Source organism: Salminus brasiliensis, chromosome 19 (genome assembly GCF_030463535.1).
Source record: "Salminus brasiliensis chromosome 19, fSalBra1.hap2, whole genome shotgun sequence".
NCBI classification, from domain to species: domain Eukaryota; kingdom Metazoa; phylum Chordata; class Actinopteri; order Characiformes; family Bryconidae; genus Salminus; species Salminus brasiliensis.
The window spans coordinates 26,374,084-26,395,519 of record NC_132896.1 but is presented as its reverse complement, the minus strand read 5'-3'; the positions used below and the strand labels follow the sequence as shown (position 1 = coordinate 26,395,519).

The 21,436-nt window shown below is 42.3% G+C and overlaps 1 protein-coding gene across 3 annotated transcripts in view; it reads right to left on the bottom strand.

Annotated features, from left to right (window-relative positions):
- Window positions 1–21,436, bottom strand: part of nlgn3a (neuroligin 3a) — a 198,791-nt gene that overhangs the window by 142,969 nt on the left and 34,386 nt on the right. For 2 of the 3 annotated variants that reach the window (XM_072662981.1, XM_072662982.1), the window contains exon 2: window positions 1,652–2,371. In XM_072662981.1, coding sequence (XP_072519082.1) covers window positions 1,652–2,117 — 466 coding nt within the window. In that variant the 5' untranslated portion in view covers window positions 2,118–2,371. Of the gene's footprint in view, window positions 1–294; window positions 355–1,651; window positions 2,372–21,436 lie in introns of all 3 variants that reach the window. The other variant, XM_072662980.1, reaches the window with a different exon arrangement.

Here is a 21,436-nt window from a genome sequence, read left to right as displayed (position 1 = left end):
TAAATCGACATAAAGGTGTGAGCAACACCAGGCAGCTACGCCACAAAACATATACTCTCATGCTCGCTTAAAGTCACAGACATTTCAGAACAGCTCTCTCCTGCTTTACGAGCTTGTTCACACATCACATCACAAACATACAGACATAATTCATCTGCACTGCAATTTCCATGTTGCCCGTTCCAATTAGGACTCGGACTCCGAGGACGACGGGGAGTTATGGCGCTGACTTTAGAGAGGACGTACCAGTCGCTCTCTTCTGTTTTTCGCTCCCATGTTGGCTTGCTTACATACCTCCTTTCCTACATATTTTCTTGTTGGGTTTTCTGGCACATTCCTTGGATATTCTTTTGACTGTAAAATGAATGGAAAAAACTCCAAAATAACAGAAGGCTCCGCAAGAAAATTGGGAGGAGAACATGCAACAATTGGTCTGAGCCCCCTTCCCCCTCCCTCCCTCCCTCACTCCCCATCCCCTTTCCCTCGATCAATCAAGAACAACAAGAACAACAAAAAAGTGCCTGTCAAGAAAGTTCACTGGGGTATTGTCATATCTATATATTTTTCTAGGTTTTTAATGTTTTTTGGAAGGAAAAGTTCCAAAATGTGGATTTGTTGTACCCTGGGACACAGGAAGCCCATATTTTTTTCACATGCACTTCTACATAAGGCCCGTTACATCCATAAAGGAGACTGGCTGGACTTCTCCACACTGCATTGCGTGCATCATGTATTGCAAGAAATGCATGGCGCTTGTGTCGCAATGCATGCTTACGTGTCTCCTGCTTGACTTGCTTTGCTGTTGGCGCAGCGAACATTTGCACGAGTGCTGTTCGAGGAGGGGGGTCGGGGTTGGCTTGTGCGTTTACAAAGCCATTTGAGTCGTTTCAGCTCCTGCTGCAGAAACATTCATATCAGCATAAATATTCACAAGCGTTCCTCAATTTAAGGAACAGACTTGAGATTTCGTCTGCTCGTGGGAAACCGCAGTATGTATGAAAGAAAGCCTGTGATCGGCATCTTTAGGTTATTAACTGGAGCTACTAACCACTGCCCCCGGATATGGTTCTTTGCTTGTTGCGAATTTGAATGAAGCTCATAAACAACAAGTTTGGAAGAGGAGGAGGAGGAGAAGGGAAAATAGGACTGTAACGGGTCTTACACGGCTAAGACTGATGCCACAGGCCTCTCGTGTTCCAGAATCGTTCACCAACCCTACAAAAAAGAATCATTCTCACACCAAGCAGGCTAATCGCTAAGCTCTAATCCCCCAGAACAGTCAAGACAGCGAGGAGAGGAAGGTGCACCAAGATTTTTAAGTCCAATCTTCGTGTCAGATTGTAATCTGAGCTCTCGTGTTAAGAGATCTTTTTTTTTTTTTTGCATGATTGATTGATTTTTTGCTTACTTTGTCTTTCTCTTGAATGACACAAAAGAGGAACCCATAACAGTGGCATGGAAGGGAAGAGGTAATGGAAAGACATCATGGTAGATCAAGTCAAGATGAGGTTTTTGAGATGGTGGACACAGACACAGCATGCGCCAGACAAAGTAGTCATGCTCCAAACACAATACAGAGGGTGACACAGAAGAAAGAGGAAGTGGAAATAGAAGGTTTGCTTTGCGCCTCCTGTATACCCGACACACTCACCATCCTCGGTTGGGACATAGATGTTTAGATACAAACAATCCTCGTTTTGATCCTGTATGTACGTGGCAACTATATCCAGGTTAAACGTGAACCAGATAGGCATCATGATCTCTGGCACGGCGTTGTGGATGTTTTGCGGGCACACAGGCGCAAAGTGGGTGGCGTTCTTAATCCCCGACCAGGACGAGGGCGGCTCGGGGGGCAGGAAGCGCTTATCGCCGGTGGGCGGCGCCGCGTAGGGCACGCCCAGGTACTGGTCCACGGGTCCCAAGATCTCGCTGGGCAGCGGGACCCGCACTCCCCGGAGCTTCCCATAATGCGTGTTCACCGTAGGGTAATAGCTCTGTCCCCTGACCAGCGCCAAAGCCCAGCAAAAAAACATCCATATCCACAGAGAGGCGCCCTGGCCACGGCAGAAGGTGCCATGGCCTGGGAACATCCGGTCCCTCCGTGCCGTAGGCCACATGGTCCGTTGAAACGAGAGACGCCAACACACACACGCACACTCACGCGCACTCACACTCTGGACACACTCTCCCCTCAGCACACAAGGTCTCTGTCCTTCGGTCCCTCGACTCTTGTTCTTGTAGTCGGCCACATCGGAGGGGCTACACAGATCGGAAAAAAAGGAGGGGGAAAAAACCCCCGCACACGCTCTATTCCACTCCAATCCAGATGGGTCCTCATTCACTGTCCGGTTCTCTTGTCAGATCTGCTCTCCTGTGCAGGGGGAAAAAAAGAAAAAAAGAAAAAAGAGGACAGGAAAATTAATGACAATTCCCAGACAGTCGGCCACTCCGTTCTCGTTTTTTTATTTTACTTTCTTTACTCACTCACTTTTATTGACTTAGGGAGTGCTTTTTTGTGCCACTATAAACCAGCACGCATAAATATGACAGTGGGCCTAATGCAGCCATCAATCTGCACAATCAAGAGCAGGTCTACATGAGAATCAGGCCTGCTGTACATGTGCTGCTTATGCAAGGCTTCCATATCACCCATGCACAGCTGTAGTGAAATGTATGTATAAGATGTAGTGAAATGAGGGGGGGGGGTCTCCCCGCTTTCCATCAGTCACAGAGAACGAATAAAAGGACTTCCATCAAGCAAATATATTAACCTACCCCCTTCCAGTTCCTTCGATCCTTATAGACAGAGATGTGCGAAATAACATTTCCAGCCGAGGCTCTCTGGGCCCTTCTGGAAAGATCACATTTGCAAATGCTGCATGGGCGGTGGGCGCCCAGCACTGTAAATGCTAATCAGTGGGGGAGCAAAGGGAGTCCCCAGTGGAGTGGAACCCTTCTCCACGCAGCACTGATCAATTCTCAGTTCTTAAAGCTTAAGACCCCCTCAGACCTGGCCTGCCTCTCTCAGGGTCTGGAATAACAATGGAGGGAGAAAGCTGGAGTTTAGAGGCTGGGATATTGCTTCCCGAAAATGACTCCAAATGATTTATAATGTATCAGCACCCCGTCGCAGGAGTGCTAACCACCTGCTAGAAGCAATATGAACGTTCCTTGAGGTGCACTTATCACGGCGCCACACTTTTCCCCTTGCTCAAAGCCTGCCAGTATATTCCTCCGCCTCATACATGTGACTCTCATCATCTACACACACTTATCTACCTCAACAAACAGCCGAGGAGGGAGAGCGAGGCTCCTCAGCTGAGTCCCAGAGAAAGGGCCACAGCCCACTTGAGCACAGAAAACTGCTCCATCGCATACTGAACAGCCCGTGCACATATTGTGTTTTTTCCCTTTCAAAGCTAAGGTGTACCTTGTTCTCTGTATTTTCTCTCCCCCACGTTTAAGCTGTTGACTTTTTTTATTTTAGTGATCAAAACAACCAGCACAGTCTATCTGACTAAGCTTCCACTTAATTTAGTACGTTAACTGCTGACATTTGGAAATGATGACCAACACCGTGTCAAACGGCAGCTTATGTCAAAAAATATTACATTATTTTGCACTCATATCAGAAGTCAATGGCACGAAAAGCACATTAAAGGCTGTACTTACCGTTGGCCCGGCTAATCACTGCAAAATATTATTGGCCATGTTAATGGCCTCACAGCTGTGCTGTATTTACCAAGATGAATTATGAAATTGAAGTGGAGTGTGATTCAACCTCTGCTGGTTCTTTCTGTATTAATCTGCAGGAGTGTAGCCCTCATGCCATAAATATGGCACAGGAGCAAAGTGCACAGTTGCCATTTCTCAAAATCGACAGCGGGTTCACGGCACCCATGTGGCAACACTGGGGGTGATGTCATGTGATTGGTGGGGGTTGGGGGGGACCAAAGGGGCAGTGGTCAACGCAGATCTTGAGCTCCAGCTGGAGTGGAGCAAAAAATAAAACTTGGAGTTCTCTCCAATCAGCTCTCATCGAGCCCTGAGAGTATCGATTGTCTCGCCGGCTTGGCCTTGTGGCTGGTCATAAATAAAGGGCAGAGGCATAACGCACAGGCTGAGAGGGGTTATTAGTGACTAATAGGGGACTGCTCTCCTGTATGTACATGTCATTATATGCTCTCCCCCCTTCACTTTCCAAACGTGTCCGATCCAAATCAAGCTTCGCTTGTCAGATCCGAGCTGTTGATCGAGATCAGGGAGCTGCTAGTAATAATGATTTTAATTAGTTAACTAATGACATTTTCCTGTATAATTTAACACTGGACAGAAATTAAGGTGTGCTAGAATGTGAAACTGTATTTGCTCTGGCATAGGTGAATAAGAAGAGTTCGGTACATGGAGGTGACAAACCGTAAACTTCAAACACTGCTGTGTCTGAAAATCTCACATAACCCAAACAGAGCTGCAAAATTCCCCAAATCTTCACTGACTGTATTTACACATACAATATCTGTAAACACCAGTCCACTAGCAAACACTAGCTAACACCATAGCTCAGGACATAGCTATAGCATAGCTAAAAACAAAGCTATGCTAGATGGCTTCTGTGTGATCCATAGCGGTGCCGATCAGAGCACTGCTCATCAAATGATACATGAGCCCACCACAAAAGGAAATTCAGAGTGTTTCAAAGGCCATGTCATAGGATTGTTAAAGGGCTTGTAAAACATAATCTGGGCATTTTAGGCCCCCGACCAAAGTCACACTGGCTACGTTCGTTCACACAGCAGAGAAAAAATGACCCAAAACTGATGTCAAAAAAGTTTTCAGTCCTATAGATACGCAATACACAGCACATCAATGCCTCAGTCTAAGTAGCCAGATAGGGCTTCATGCAACTTTGGCATAAATCCAGCTCGACATTCTTTATAAATGTGCCCTGAGGAGAAGGGAAAATGGACGACAGCAGTGAGGGAGGTTTTCAGTAGAGGTGTGGGAGTAGACAGTGCGGTAACAGACCTCATAAACATTTGGTGTGATGTCTTTGTTCAAACTAAATCAGAAGGCTTATATCGCAACCGCTCCATGTTTGAAGAAATCTCTAAAGAAACGGCCGAACGCGGTCACAGGAGGACGTGGCTGGTGTGCCAAGAGAAAATAAAAAAGAAACGCGAAAGAAGTGGCCGTGACCGAATAACATGCCCTTATTTACAGCAAGCTCAAACGCATTCTCAGAGATAAGCCCAGCTGCCAGCCACTGGAACTCGCTTGATAGCTCCTGTGATGCTGGCGAAGATGAAACTGAAAGTTCACGCAAAGCATTGCTCTTATGCGCATGTGCACCACTTTACCTGCTGCGTGAACACGGCCATTATTACCAGTGGCTTACTGAGTCATCCGATTAGTCAACTGTGAATTGTTAAATGTGATCGAACTGACAAACTCAAAAATCATCAAAATTCATAAGTCTTAACTATAATAACATGGGAATGGAGCTCCCAAATCCCTGAGCAAATTAGTTGGTTTCTGTTGATTAGAGAATTCTCCTCACAGAAGGACTTTATAGCAGGTTTACAGCATCATAAATGAAGTACGGATGCACATTCAATGTTTTTGTTGTTTTCATCATGGTGATGTCTTGTAGTCTGTAGTCTGTGAAACAGAAATCACAATCTTAAAAGAAGCCAATACATATGAGGCCAATATTTTCTGTAATATATAAACTACACTGTTTTCATCATCCCTAATTATTGGCACATTATCAGTGGGATTTCCGCTCATACTGATAAACCTACAGGATGCCATTATTACCTAAGGCCTAATCTTCAAATACTGTCAAAATATAATGAGCCTGAATCTTGGCAATGCTGCGGCCAAAATGATTCGATAATTCAATCAACAACACTTTTCACTGTCAATATCAGCCAATATCATCAGCCAATCTCTATACAGGCCAGCTCTAATCCAAACCCCACATCTCCACTCTGTACAATACCACCAGCAATATGCTGTGCTGTACCACGCAGGAAGGAGCGTCACGCTAAGTTTGACGCACTTATCAGTAGCATCTAAGAACCGGGCACAATGGTTAAAAGCTTGGAACCCTGACCACTAAGAGGGAAGTGCTATTAAGGGCATCAGAGATTGCTGCTTCTGTAACATAGCTCTCAAGCATTAAAGCTGCTCCCAATCAGAGTTAGCTAAGGCCAACAATAATAGCTACTACCCATAGAATTCAGCACTACTGTGGCTACCCAGGGCACTTTAATTTGAAAGGCCCATACTGTGAGAAAAATAGCCAATGGTAAGGCTTAAGTGTACATGTATAGTTACTCCAGTGCCTACATATTTTGTCTGTGTATAAGGAGCCAATTTAAAGTTTTGCACTTTAATACTTCTTCTATATCAAAAGAAGTGAGCTACAAAAGGGGGAAATAGACCTTCCCTGACTGCTGACCCACCAAGCCATGTCTGTAGTAGGTGCACTTCTTATTCCCCCTGTTCTACACCCAGTGTTCAAAATATTACAAGGTTTTCGGACTACGGTTTGTATGCTGTAGTGTCCTTATAACGATTTCCTTACATAATGCATTCAGTGTTCAGTGCTCATGTAGCATTTTTCGGGACATATAGCCTACCGCACACAGCAGAGGTTCGCGTTTGCCTTAGGATCATTTTTTAAGTTAAAAAGTAATTATGGACTTTGAAAAAACTGGGTTGAACATTGCTGTGAGCACTTCAGTAACACCTATTAATCATAACTTAGATTCCAGCTGGCAGCAAAATGGTGCAATGTACATGGTTTGTTAGAGAACAGGAAATTACGAAACGCAATGAGCGAGAGCAGAGCCGGCTGAGGAGTCTCGACGTCCCCAACTATTATTCTTCGCAAAAGGAACATCAGCCTGTTCCATCACTTTCTAAATATTTCATATAATCCCTCATAGTTCCACCTCAGGCAAGATTATCAGCGATCAGCAATGACTCTCATGCTCAAAATGCCATAGTGTTCTGTCTACTCCCGCCTTGGCGAAAGCTGCCGGGCATGACGAACGGCACCGCACCATATTTAATCAAAGAGATTGGCATGTTGCACAAAGAATAAGCATTTGGGAAATGTCAAAATACAGTCGTCCATTCCAAATAATCCTGGCAGGGGAGACTGGGCCGCAGAAAACAGCCGATGCAGTCATTATTGCATTGCTTGGGCTTTGGCATAATATCAAGGACAAATCAGTGCAGCCCCGCAGAGCTGTGATCACCGCACCAGCTCAGTGTAAGCTGGGATAGCGTGTGGGGGGGGAGACGAGGAGCTGACCATCGTTACCCTTCTCTATCGGCACGGATGCAGGCTTCACAAAGGGCCGGTAAACCCACAAAAGTGTGAGAAATCGGAACCTATTCTTGTTCTGTGAAATGGAAATGTCAGCTGCATCCACCGCCATCCATATATCTACATGATTTGTGAATGGCAAATGAACAACAGGGTACAATGTAGCAGAAGTGCCGCCCATACAGTATAATTTCCTTTTAATGTCAGCATTGATTTTCTGTGTGCTTTAAGGAGCCTGCAAGTATTCCAACCCAAAGCATAATGTAGTCACATAGTAAAATGAAAATAATGCAAATACAATGTTTTTGGCTCAGGGCCAAACGGCTCTGTTTTATTCACCAGAAACATGCGACTTCAAGTGCTCATTCATGCGTTCATGCTCTTTTTTTCACCTAATCTCATACACCGCCGTTCTGTTTCACCCACAATTTAACGTGTTATGATCAGGAACGAACGGGAACATTAGTTTGCAGAGGTGAAAGCTAATGTATGCCAAAATGATCATTTAAAGTCTGTTTAACGTCAAATAAATACTTCACATGCTCCAAAAGGGCTTTTCTTACTAACTTGCATTCATCTGCATTTTTGAATGTCATTTACTTCTAAATAAGGATGCACTGTAATATTGGAATCATGGTATTGCCATTTTCTTTTACTGTTTAAATTAAATAGCCGGCTGTTTAGGTGTTTTTTATTGGTGTGGCGCAACAGATTACACCACTATCTGTTAGTGAGCTACTACGCCATGTGAAGACCAGGGTTCGATTGCCGGTCTGAGTGACTGTGCTGCACTACACCAATAAGGGTCCTTGGGCAAGACTCTCGACACTTCATTGGCCCAGCTAAATGTCGTAAATGTAAATGTTTTAAATCACCTTTTACAAGCTTGCTTGGAGGCCAGCGGGCGCCCAGACATCTGCCTACTCGAGCAAGAGAGCAAGGCCAATTGTGCTCTCTCAGGCTCTGGATGCTGATGGCAGCCAGTTTGACCTGGGATTCAATCCGGCGATCCTTGAGTCATAGTGGCAGCGTGTTAGTCTGCTGGACCACTCGGAGCCCCTGGGTGATGATACTTTACAATATTTGGACGTTGTTCATTCATATTACTGCACCCCAATTTCAAAGATCCGAGCTGAGGGGACACAAGAGAGTCACAAGAGACACAAGGTTTTTGCAAGGATCTCCACTTTAGTTCCTGTAAGCAGTTTTACAGCTATATACTCAAGAGTTGTATTACACTATACTGTAGTGTACAGTATAACACTTACATGTACAGTATATTTGCATATACTGTACATGTAAGGTAACTCCAGCTAAACTACAATTGCCATAATGCAAAGCGTTAAAAAAACTGGCTGCCAACCAGAGGACCATCAAGCAGGCGACATGAAAGTGTCCATCCAACTCGGACAAAATGCAGGAAACTACAAACTCTACTGCAACTTTAAGTGCCAAGAATTTTCGTTCATGTAGAAGCAAAAGTGCTTCCATGCGTTAGCTTTTAACGCAGAGGGTGCCGGATTTCTCACTCGTTTATCCTGTGTCTTAGTTTTGTGCGGGCCACAGACAGTCCGGGGCATGCGGCACCTCTGCACTTTCGAGTTCCACCTTTTGCGAATCGATTTTTGATGTTTGTGAATCGATTCCCAACCCACGTCTACGACCGCATCGAGATGCATCTAAGAATCGAGAAGAATTCCCCCCCACACCTACTCATTACGCACCTTGCAGAAAGCATCTTAACTATACTATTGGTTAATAGAAAATTGCTAAGTACAGTCTGCGTCAGCAGATCTTCACTTGCTGACCAGACGAGCAGCCGCTGTATGTGTGTGTGCGCGAACTGTGAAGTTCGGAGGAAGTACGGCTAACAGTTCACAGTTACAAACGGGCGCCTCAGCAGATCATATGCGCTGAGCAGACCACTGAGGACCCTTATCAGAAATCACAGTTTCACACCTAGCACACACACACACACACACACTCAGAGAACATAGAAGGCTTTTAAGAACATCGAATGCTTATATCATTGCTGTCCAATGAAAAGCATGTATCTCCGTTTTTGTCTGTTTTCAGTTTTACCCAGGGTTTGAACTCTGTAGCTGCTTCACACACTGAAAATAATGCTGGATGAATAGACCAATAGAAATGCTCCAAATGACTTGGAATAACCACTTATTTAATATTGGCTTCCATTCAAAATTTTGCCTTCTCTTGTAAAGTCGACATTTTGGAGATGCATGGTTTTCACAGGACAGTGACGATTTATAAAATTATAAATAACAGTAAAAAGAATAAACTTAATAATCAAATCTAATATCCTTGTACTGCTTTTCTGCCATCACAGAATGTAAAACTAAAACATGTTAACAGCTAAACATGTATGGCAGGATCTGTGAAAACGTTATATCATAATAGCATAGTCGACAGTGCAGCTGCTCTTATCAAAGTGTATGTGATCTGCTGTATTTATGCCATTCCCTACACAAAGAAACGTGCCTAAAATAATGGCCAAATAGAGTAATTAGATATGGATCAAGTGTTTTTGTGCTAATGATATATAGACAATATGACAATAGGGGCACATGTTCCTCGCAACAAAGACGTGTTCATGCTCCCTTATGGCACGTATTCACAAACGTATCAAAGGTCTCCATTGTTACGGCGACCTGTGAAGAAACAACAGTTGCAGTGATTTTGCTGTTTCTGGTGGTCCATCATCTACAATAGCACCTGTGTGTTTTTCTCTTCTGGTGCCTGCACATTGCACGAGTGCTGTACAAACTAGAGCTATATATGACAATATTTTATTGTACCATGATAAATTTTGTTATTGTGGTACACAATGTGCTTTTATGAGTGTATTGTAAATATCGCTATTTATTAACAGCACATTTCATTACAAAGAGTGTAATCAGTCATTTATTTAATTCAAAAGAGTGAAGCATATTTTAAGTAAAAATCACGGTACTCAGTATGGAAGATTATTTAGCCGTTATATACATGACAAAATATTGCGATAAATATCGTATATTGATATCATTTTTTTCCATATCGCCCAGCTCCAGTATAAACCACCTTTTTGTGTAATGCTTGTTTCAGGTTCTCTTATACTTTGCCTTGGATGTTTTAAAAACCTATTTCGCCACTTGGTTGGACACTTTACGTAGTAAAGTGTTTATTATTCGAACTGAAGTGGTTAAACGTAACTTTTTGTGTAGTAGATGACTCATCTCAGCGTTGATGTCATCGACTACGGTGACTAATACTGACAGGCCTATTATATTGTCGAAACGTTCTTATTGTGCACTTGCCACTAGTCTTCCGGTAGAAATACTCCACTACAGGAAACTGAATAAGGCAACAAAAAACAAATGTAACCTTGTGAAGGCAAGGTAAACTGTACAGAACCACTTAAGTGTTGAAATAGCCTCTAGAATAGTGGAATAACCCACTTTTTGAGAGTGTATACACAGAACTTCACATTCACCCAACTGGATTAGACAAATGTAGCACATAGTGGAAGCTCTGGTGGAAGGATGCTACCGCTGATCCGCTCGTTTCGAGCTTAAAACAGAAATGTGCTCCATTAAGCATGACTTAATTTATCTGAGCCATAACTAGAGGTACATTCGTGCGATGCAGAATTAGGTTACATATTTGGATGATGTAACAAAACACAAACCCACTGCCTACTTTCACAGCTGCCTAGTTTCACCGAGATTCTTCCTCTTAATTAATGAGGCCACCATATCTTGCCCTCGCTCCATAACAGAGGGAAAAACTACTATCTGCTGAACATGATGTTGGAAGCCCGTTGGGACACACCGTACCCTTGGCCTAAATAAGCACAATATTCTCGGGCAAATAAGCGAAAAGAAGGACATTCATTAGATGTCACACTATGGAATATCTCACAGCTAATTAAGTGTGTTTTGGAGAGATGCCACAAAGGCCACGTTTCATAATGAATCCCCCTCAAACTGACAGCCTTGACAGCTCCATGCAGCACGAGATCAAATGTAGGCTGATGAATAGTATGCTACTCGGCTGAAAAACGTCCAACGAAACTGTCTAAAGACCCTTGGTGCCATATATGCTGGCATAAAGGCTGATTAGATGTGTTTTGTACTGTGTGAGAGTGTATTGCAGTGAACGCTGCTATAGGTTTTCACTTCACCGTTTCACTGCCTCATTCTTTTGAGCTGTGATTCAATGCTAGAACACTCTGTACTGCGGACAGATTTTGGCTGGTCTTACAGCAGAGATTAAAGCTAAACATCATGTACGGTATACACTTGATCTACTACTAAAGAGCAAGCCAATTTATTTACTGACACATTTTACCATGTAGAAAATGTGTAGTGAAAACACTAAAGAGCTGGAATCATGTGAACGGGTTTTAAGAAACCTACTGAAACTTGAATTTTCAGAAGCGACTGCACGGCAGCTGTGAATTGTTAATGTCATCATCTGTGTTGATGCTAAAAAAAATGCATCGAGTAGCATACTCATGGTCGAATCCATTTTTTTTATATGCACTACCAGCACATGAACATCAGAGTGCACACAGAAAAACCGAGGCCTGTTTGAGAGCTGAGGGGCTACAGGCTGAGGAGCCTTTCAATCAATATTCACAGCACCTTTCTTCAGTTACCAGTTTCAGCACGACTGCTAATATGGTCACGGCGCAGAGAAGCATGCTCATGTTTCTGGGCAGAAAGCTGTAGGTAAACTTTGTTCCAACTAAGGTGAGGTATCACGTCTGGTTAAAATAATAATTACAAGATTTTTTTTCATTGGGTATAAACACTTAAGCAGCAAAGAACAGCATTTTCTGGAAGCATGGCATTTCGCCGTGCAGGAACACCTGCAAACAAGGAGACATATTTATAGGGGCAGGCAATAAGAGGAGGCAAAATGGACCAATCAGCCGAAATATTTTTTATTACGTTGGAGGTTTTTTTCCAAGCCATAAAAACTATAGCCTACTACAACCAATTTTTAAGCAAAGGCCTTGGATATATGGAATATGTTATTAATAAGCTGATTTAGTGGACTGGAGTTTTAAAAATAAACCAGCCATCCATCAACAGCCCATATAGCTGTGCGTTCTGGATACAGTGCCTTGATTCACAGTCATTAGTAGGTACCACTCTTTATTTACTTGTTTATTATGCTTTACTGGCTGAACTGCTGCTTGGGTTTTACACTCATCATGGCAATGGTGTTCTCTGATGTTGGGCAAGAGAAAACTAGTCACAGGGTCACAGGGTCGTTTCTGTGGTGATCCGCAACCTGTGTCCTTTGAAGACGCAATAACTTTGAGGATGAAGTAACTTTCATGCTATTCACTCGGATTCATCAAGCTGAATTACCAGTAATTTACTCTGCTTTCAACCTAGTAAGCTTAGCGAATGCAATACACTCATGCAGATGGCTGATCTTTGGGCTCCATTTCAAATTAAATTGTTTGTTTGCTTTGTGTATCTCCACCTCAGTATGGCTTTGTTTACTCTGGCAGCATTATTATTCAGAAACATAAGCCTTGTTTTGCAGCATTCTGGTGCCTGGGATCAGCACGAACTGAAGGCTATTGGCGTCTATTTCCTAAAAACCACTGATTGACCTTTTAGAAAAGGCTCCTTAAAAACAGATCTGACTGGTGCGTATCTGAATAATTTCCCTTGGAAAAAAAAAAATTATAAATGACCCAGATGTTAACTGTAAAATTAGAGCGCTATTAATAGCATGATGTGTCTTGGCATTTGCAGTCGACCTAGCATGACCACATTAACATGCTGACAGAAAAATATGGCGCACGCAGACCCGAGTGCGGCGTTAATTCTGTCTACCGTCTGATGTTCAGCAGTGTCGACAGAAAGAACCCTGACTGCTCAACGCAAACCTATCACACACACACACACACACTCAACAGAACATCTCTTGCATCCGTTTTTCTCTTTTTTTTAAAGCTCTGAAATGAGCTACAGTGAACACTGCTTACACGGCAGTTAATCGACATCATTCTGACTTCTGCAATGACGTTAGAACCCAAAGTAGGTTACCTATGGATGGTGTTGACAGAGCAGCATTACAAAGGGCTTCCACCAAGCCTGGAGTCAATGTTAAGATGCAAACAAAGTCATGGGTTGGTGAGAACTGCTCTGTTCTACACGTCAAAAGCATTTACACAAAATGCTTACAATGGAGACACTAGTTGTGTCTTAATAAGCCAATTGCACACGAATACTACAAGGACTGTGTACTAATCTTAATAGTGCAGGTTTGTACACCAAATGTAGTGAGGAGGTGATGAAGCATTGCTATGCCAACATATATCTTTGCATACATCAAGTTCTCTTGCTGCCGTTGCTGCTGCACTTGCATCTTTATCCACCATTCTTTTTTAATTCTTCCAGATTTTAGTAGCTTCTCCTTTTCCGTGGGAAAATATGTGTGAGATAATAGTGTCCATCCAAACCACACTGAAATGAAAATGAATTATAATTATTAAACGAACATTTTTTATGATTGTTGTTATGGTTCATATCCACAATTTTTTCTGTGGTGTTTTTTCTTTTGTCCCTCGTTATATGTGTGCAGAGAACTGTGGGTAACCATGGCCGAAAAGGATACATCAGTTGCATCCTCCAAATCGCTCTGAACATAGGCTGCATTTCTGGGCTGTATACGTCAGATCCCTCACTTTAAAAATACTTTGGCCTTTGGAGCAGCCAGGAAATGAATTGCAGCTTAGGCTTTGGAATGCAGCTAAAAACCAACCTGTTTAAAGTATGCATTGTGGATATTTGAGTATACTCAACTTTGACACTTAATCTATACTGCATACTGCATACTCTAAAGTTAGTTAGCATTACTAATTACTAATACGCAATTGGGACAGCCTTAGTGTTTACAACAGTTCTGAAATGAAAGCATACAAACTTCAGGTGAAGTGAACAGCAAGGGGTGAAATATAGATTAGGCAGCAAGTGAACGGTCAGTTCTTGAAGTTGATGTGTTGGAAGCAGAAGGAAAAATGAGCAAGCCTAAGGATGTCTTGGTGGCATGAGGGGGACATACACAGTAGGCAGGTGATTTTAACATTAGGACTGATCAGCGTATAAAGACTCAGAAGACGAGTTCACTGCTCACTGTGGATTCCAAATAAAATGGCTATATTTTAGAGGTTGAGACTTCCAGTAATCAGAGAGTAAAGTAAAGAAATGAAAGTCAGTCATTTTCTCTACAGTGCACCTTTTTTACTGGTTCTGGAAAGCGCTGCAGGCAAACGATAACATGTTTCTTTTACAAGCAAATTATATTGTGAGAGTGAAAGTGCCACACCATGAATGCTCATTGATTCTGGGTTCCAAAGGCTTCTTATACAAGCTAAACACATTCGATACATTTACGGCATTTGGCTTACCCAGAGTGACTTACGTTTGAATCCTGTTACAGAGACATGCGACTGCAGCATTATGAGTTTTGCCCAAGGACTCTTAAGCCATTTAACACATATGGACTCGACAGTCGACGATTTGTCCGCGTCAGACACGTTTTCACTACAGGAAACATTCCTTTTGGTTTGGGCAAGGGGCGGTGCCTCTGTAGTATGTGCAGGAGGCAAGACAGGGCACAAAAATCACACTGCAGAAATAGCAGTGCTTTGTTTACAGCACATTAAAAATGGCGAACGAGGCTACCGACTCATCCATAGCGCCATTAACACGCCCACTGTAAATTCTCTGTGAAATGATCTACTCTATTTACACATGGGTCACTCTGACATTACCCAGACTTTGTACTAAGGAGCTGACAGGATATATATATATATATATATATATATATATATATATATATATATATATAGTTGAACTGATCTGGAGATTTGCGTTCACACATACAGCTCAAAGTTGGTAGGTCAAAATGTCTTTGTTGGGTTACTGGGTGGCATTCTTCCAGCCAGCCAGTAAATCAAACCCTGGTCTGCCACACGTAGTTTCCATCTACACTACACCAATGGCTAGTCTATAAGGCACAAGCAATTGTCATCAAATTGAAGTTCATGGGAGGAGGTATCCACTTTACAACAGATTACAGAAATCAAAACATTGTCGCAAGCACTCGAACAGAATGAAGTTTTTGCTTTGATGCACAGCAAACCTCAAAAAAGGGCCGAGAGCAGAGCAGGATAACGTGGCCATTTACATGCAAATGACTAACAGTAGCAGGCAGGCGAGTGGAGATTGAAAAGAAATTTGCAGTGTCAATATGTGTTGGGTAACACGCTCGGGTCTTAAATCTATAACTCATCAATGTGAAGGAAATGTGTCAGTCTCTGTCTGCAGAAGGGAGGATACAGGGGGATATTTAATTGCTTATTTTCACAGTATGAAGAGGGTCTAGGGAGGAGCAACCATGGTATGACAGCCGACTAATAAATGGAAGTCTAGAGGGAGGAGGGAAAAAAAATGCTGTCATGAGTTAATGTGGGTATAATTAACTTTATATATACCAAGCAGACAACAGACTTCGGTACGGAATTGCACAGAGGAGCTTCATTACGGCAAATGAAATAATGGACGTTTTCAATGGATGCACCAGATATCATAATTATTTAAAAGATTCAGCCGAACACACAATACGACTGCTGTATTAAGAGATATTATCTATTGTGACTAGCTGGTGTTCTGAGCGCTTTCACCAATGAATCGAAAGTAATTTGTCTACTTGCCTCCCTGTGGAGCACATACATGTTTCCTGTATCTATTTTTTTTCCCGTCGTTATTTCATTTGATCCGTCAGTACAGATGTCTGCATCTGCACTGCACAAAGCCAGGAACCCTCGTGAGCCGCATACAAATGAACTTCACCGGCTTCTCAGTTGCTTCCTCAAGGTGCTGGCGATTTTATTTATTAGAAGAATTTCATTCGGCATCAGAGGCTAATGTGCATCTCAGCGAACTTCGCTCAGAGTAGCAACGTTCCTATGCAAACAGAGCTCCTGTCTTGGAAGAGATACACATTGGGCGAATCAGTCTTTGCAGAGAAAAATAACCTTGACAAGCTTTTATCATCACAAACAGAACTTGCTTACAAACGACGTGAAACAGCTGCGAGAAAAAAAAAAAGGGGGGGGGGCTAAAGTGAAAAAGTGTAGCACATAATCCTGAGTAAAGGTAAATAGCACTGTGCATTGAAAAAACGGCACCGTCAGGGGTAAAGCCTCCATCAGGGATGTTAGCCAGTGGATTTAGAGGAGATGGAAGGGGATTACTGGACTGATATCAATCATCCCAGCTGAACCAACACCTTATTTAGACATATCAGATGCATTGGCCACGCGCTAGTTCAGACCCAGCCGGCCTTCGAACACCATGGCTGGATTAATCTGAAATTAATACGTCCCCTGCACTCGCAGTGATTCAGAGCGGCTCGCGGGCAACGGGCCGGGCTGGGCCAGCCAGGCTCGGGCGGGTGTGTTGGAGTGGGCAAGTGTGCCAGCGGAGGGATTTGAGAGCTCCTTTGCGTATGCCTTCGCTCTGACTGCTCACTCCGCTCAGCTGTCGAGGAAAAGGGCTGTTGCTGTGTTTCTTGTGGTGGGAACGGCCAATGCAAGAAGACCCGTCTTCTGAGCTCCAGCTCCTGCCTCGAGCCGAGACAAGATCCAGTAATGATCTCGCCCGGTATGCCATGACAGCCACAGTGAGCGGCGTAAATTCGCCTCATTAAAAATAACAGGCTCTGACTTAGTGTGGGCGCCTAGCTGAATGATGGGAAACGTAGTTTGTGAGAAAACAGTGTTTGCTGAATGTCTGGAAAAAGAGTAGGCCTCTTCAGTGTCACGGGAAGATGACCACATTGCACCTCTCCTCCTCTACCTCAGCATAGCCGGGTGGAAGCGCTGCCTCTCTATTTGGCTTTTCTAATCCTGTCTGAAAGCCTGTCTCGGATATGGGTCTTCTTTCTAAATTGGCTTGAGGCCGGTGTGATTGATTAAAGTACTGTAACCCAGCTTTATCGGGCTGCCTTTAACTCAAAGGTTCTGCCAAATCTATTAGGTAATGCATCCCGCTTCAGTGTTCCGTCTGACTTTTTTTGTAACAACAGGGATTAGATATACTGTCCTACGATGACAGAACACAAAACAAGTCCAGAATAGGGTGACTGTAGCTCCTACTGTATACTGAATCCAGATTAACCTTGGTGAATTCTCCAAGCACCCTCCTGAGTACAATGTAAATTACTACTCAGATGGAATTAGTTCCACAGGGTGCAGTAAAGTAATTATTATAAAAGTATCCCTGTGACTTCAGGCCCGTCCGCATACGTCCTCCCCAGTACAGTTTTTATTGACTGCATGTTGGCATGTCTGTAAAGATTAAGACAGCTTTTTTACTTGGTATAAAATGAAGTGCAAAAAATAAGCCCAGGTTAATCTTGTGCAAATACATGTCCGGAAAATAATCCATTATACCCTGGGGAATAGGAGTTTTCAGTACGGAGGCACTCGAGGAATGAATAACTATGTTCTCTGGAGCTCAAATAGAGACAGTAAGTATTGACATACCTCAAATGCACAGCACTGAGCGTTCAAACCTGTAATACAACGGAATCGAAATCAGCTTTAGTTTGATTTTATGGTTTGATTTTACAGTCCCAAGCTAACGACAGTGCTAATGATGCTCCGTTTACTAAAGACAGCTAGCTAGTAGGTCGGGCGTTATGACCAAAAATGTGTATCACAGTATTTTTTAGTATTTTTTAGTATTTTTTTTTTCACAGGATACCATGGTATACCATCAGACATTTTTCATTTTTGCTGGGAAATTGAGTTTAAAACTGACTTTTCCTTGTTTTTAAACTAGAAGGAAAACTAAGTAACTTTTTGAAAACTTTTTGTTTTTGATTAGAATCCAATTAGAAACAGCAGGCCTGTCTTCACAGGTTAGCAGTGGCTTACTTTACTACTAATACACATATTTATTAACAAACATATTTCAAAATATTTTTAGTGTGCTGCAAAGCAGAACTACTTATTACTGCTTTCTTTAAAATGAATCTATTGAAGGTTTATGGGCTGAACTTTGTGATGTGTTTTATTATGCAGTGCTAAATTTAGTTCTACGCATTTTTGTTGCATAGAGATATTACAGTTATTATCTAAGAAACACAGACAAAGGTTTTGTCTAGCAGTGTTTAACTCAGCAAATAAACACTTAAATAAACACATTAAAGTGGAGTTGATGACTGACGTTCGGAGGGAGGAACATACCTGAATCCCTGACATCCTATAAATTCATGACTTATGATGAATTCTCTGCACCCCACCACCCACCCTGTCTCCTCCCTTTAACTCAGTCATATCTCTCAGTCCTTGCTCCACGTCTAGCCTCAAAGCAGAGGCTGCCTAAACTCCCTCCTTCTTACTGTCTCCTCCCACTTTACTCACAAAATAGATTTTTTAATCAAATCAAGACTTTGCTAATTTATTTTAACCCAAATTTCACTCCAAATTTACTGATATCTAATTCCCGCCCAGTAACCAGCACCTCCTCAATCACACCAGGCTACCAGTGCTGGGAGGGTGAAGAGAAGCTGCATGTTTTTAAACAGATGCTAATGCAACAATCACTGGACAGCTGAACATGCTCGGAGGAGAGCTAACGGACTCCAGCACTGGCTACGTACTTACAAATCACGTAAAGAAGTGCTGGGTGATACAACATGAAATCAATATTGCGATTTATTGAACATTTGATGAACGACGGACACTGCATGGCTCAATGTTTGAGTCTCCAAATTGACTGGATGTGTGGGGTCACATGATTACACACAGTAGTATGTTTTTAAGGGCAAACACAGTGAAGTAAGTAGTAACAGTAGGGCTGGGCGGTACGACCAAAAATGTGTATCACAGTAGTTTTAAAAATTCTAGCAGTTTCACACTATATTATTATATTTTTACTTATGTATTTATTCATTTTGCATAATTGGATTTAAATAAAGCTTCATGGTTTATTCTATTGTTTAAGAGAACAAAGAAAAAGTTCTACTTTTATCATGTATCTAATGAAGGCTTTGAGTACTATAGGGTTTGCTTTGCTCCACAAAATGACACAATATATGAAATTATCATTGTGCATGAAACGACTACATTATGGAAACCATTTTTATTTGTATTATTAGGTATTAAAATAGCTTTTGATCCGTCACAATTCCCTTGGCTCTGCTAGTAGTTGGGGCGGGGTGGGCAAAAACTCCTATAACATAACTAATTGACTTTTTGTTTTTGAATAGAAATTATTATATTATAATCCGTAAGCCTGTTTTTATATGTTAACAGTGGCTTATTTTACTACTAATATACATAATTAACAACAAACATGTTTATCAAATATGGTATAGTGCATAACAGAACTGAACAACACACAGATAAACCTGTCATTACTGCAGTCTCTTTAAAATGTCCTTTGAACGCTTATGACACTAGACTTTCTAAAGAAAACTAAAACGTTCAAATAGACTTTAGATTCCCAACGTGTTCAGAAAATGTTTGGCATCCCATCCAGGAGTGTGTGTTTGTGTGTGTGTGTGTGTGTGTGAACAGAGAGAGTAAGAGACAGAACGACAGATACAAGCTGCATTCCAAAGCCTAGGCTGCAGCCGACGAAGGCTGTGTTTTTCAGCCGCTTCCAAAGTGAAGGACTCTTCGTATACAGTCCAGAAATGCGGCCTACGGTCAGAACGATTTGGAGAACGCAACTGATGTATCCTTCCCGGCCCTCCGTTACCCACAGTTCTCTGCACACATGTAACACAGGGAAAAAGAGGAATGAAAAAGAACAAGTTTCACGCCTCAAGTGCAGGCGGGATCTTTCCGCTGATGTCACCACGCTGCCTGGTTAGACTGCTCCATTTGTGCGATCAAAAAAGCTAGTTTTCATAGGACAGTCCTACCGAGGACCCGCCCTACTTTGGCTGCAGCCTAGGCTTCGGAACGCAGCTGTAGAAAGAAAGAGACGTGTTAGCAGAGGGTGAGTTGTTAGGAAAGCCTCTCTTCTGACCGTAATCACTAGTTAGTTTATAGTAGTGGGTTAATCTCCTCCGTGAATTAATCACTTAATAGTGAATTTGCTGACAGTAGAGAGGACGTTTCCCTTAAATTAGGAGGTCCGCGAAAACTGCCCGGGAGCTCCCCTACGGTTGCTAGCAACACAGTGCTAAGTGTTCATGCTGTCTGTAATACATCTAAACTACGCAGTGCTGAATTTTGGTCTGCACTCTTTTGCTGCATAACGATTTTAAACAGTGTACGTTAATGAACACAGCAAAATTACATCAATAAGAGTTTCTGAAGGTGAGTTTCCTACCCACCCAATGAGAGCAGAGCCAATTGTGCTGGGAGTAGAGATCAAACTGATGCTTTCCTAATGACAGGGTCAACAAAATATATATAACATATATAACTCAAGAAATACAGACAAAAAAAGGACATTTTTGTTAAGCTGTAAAAATGTTGTATATTATATATAGAATTTTAATCTTTAATCTGTTCAAACAGAGCAAGCAGAGAGTCTTGTTTTCAGTTTGTCTGTAATGTCAGTGAGATTGAGCATCAGAAAGATCAGAGCAGAGCACAGGAAACAGAAAGCAGAGCCGTCAGGGTAAGGCATCCTTTTTTCACTGGAAACTTTGGTGTTATTTTCAGTTAGCTTTTTATGCTTTGAAAGGCAGAGTAACTGTGCATTAGGTCTTTTACAGATATTTTTTTTGGTTAGCTACAGAGAGTGTACCACTTAGCCGACTGTAATGACTCTAATATTCATGCATTATATCTGTAGAAATGTACCATATCCAGCCAAGTCAAAAATATATGGACAGTGAAAATGAACAAATCTAAAGTATCTGGGCAAACTAATTACAAATAAATGTATTTTTAATACTTGGCTGCAAATCCTTTCCAATCAGTGATTTGCTGAATTCTGGAACCCATGGACATCACCAAATGAGTTTCCTCCCTTGAGATGCTTTGCCATGTGGGTCTTATTGCCTCCAGTTTAGTCTTCCCATTGTGGATGTGTATAGAGT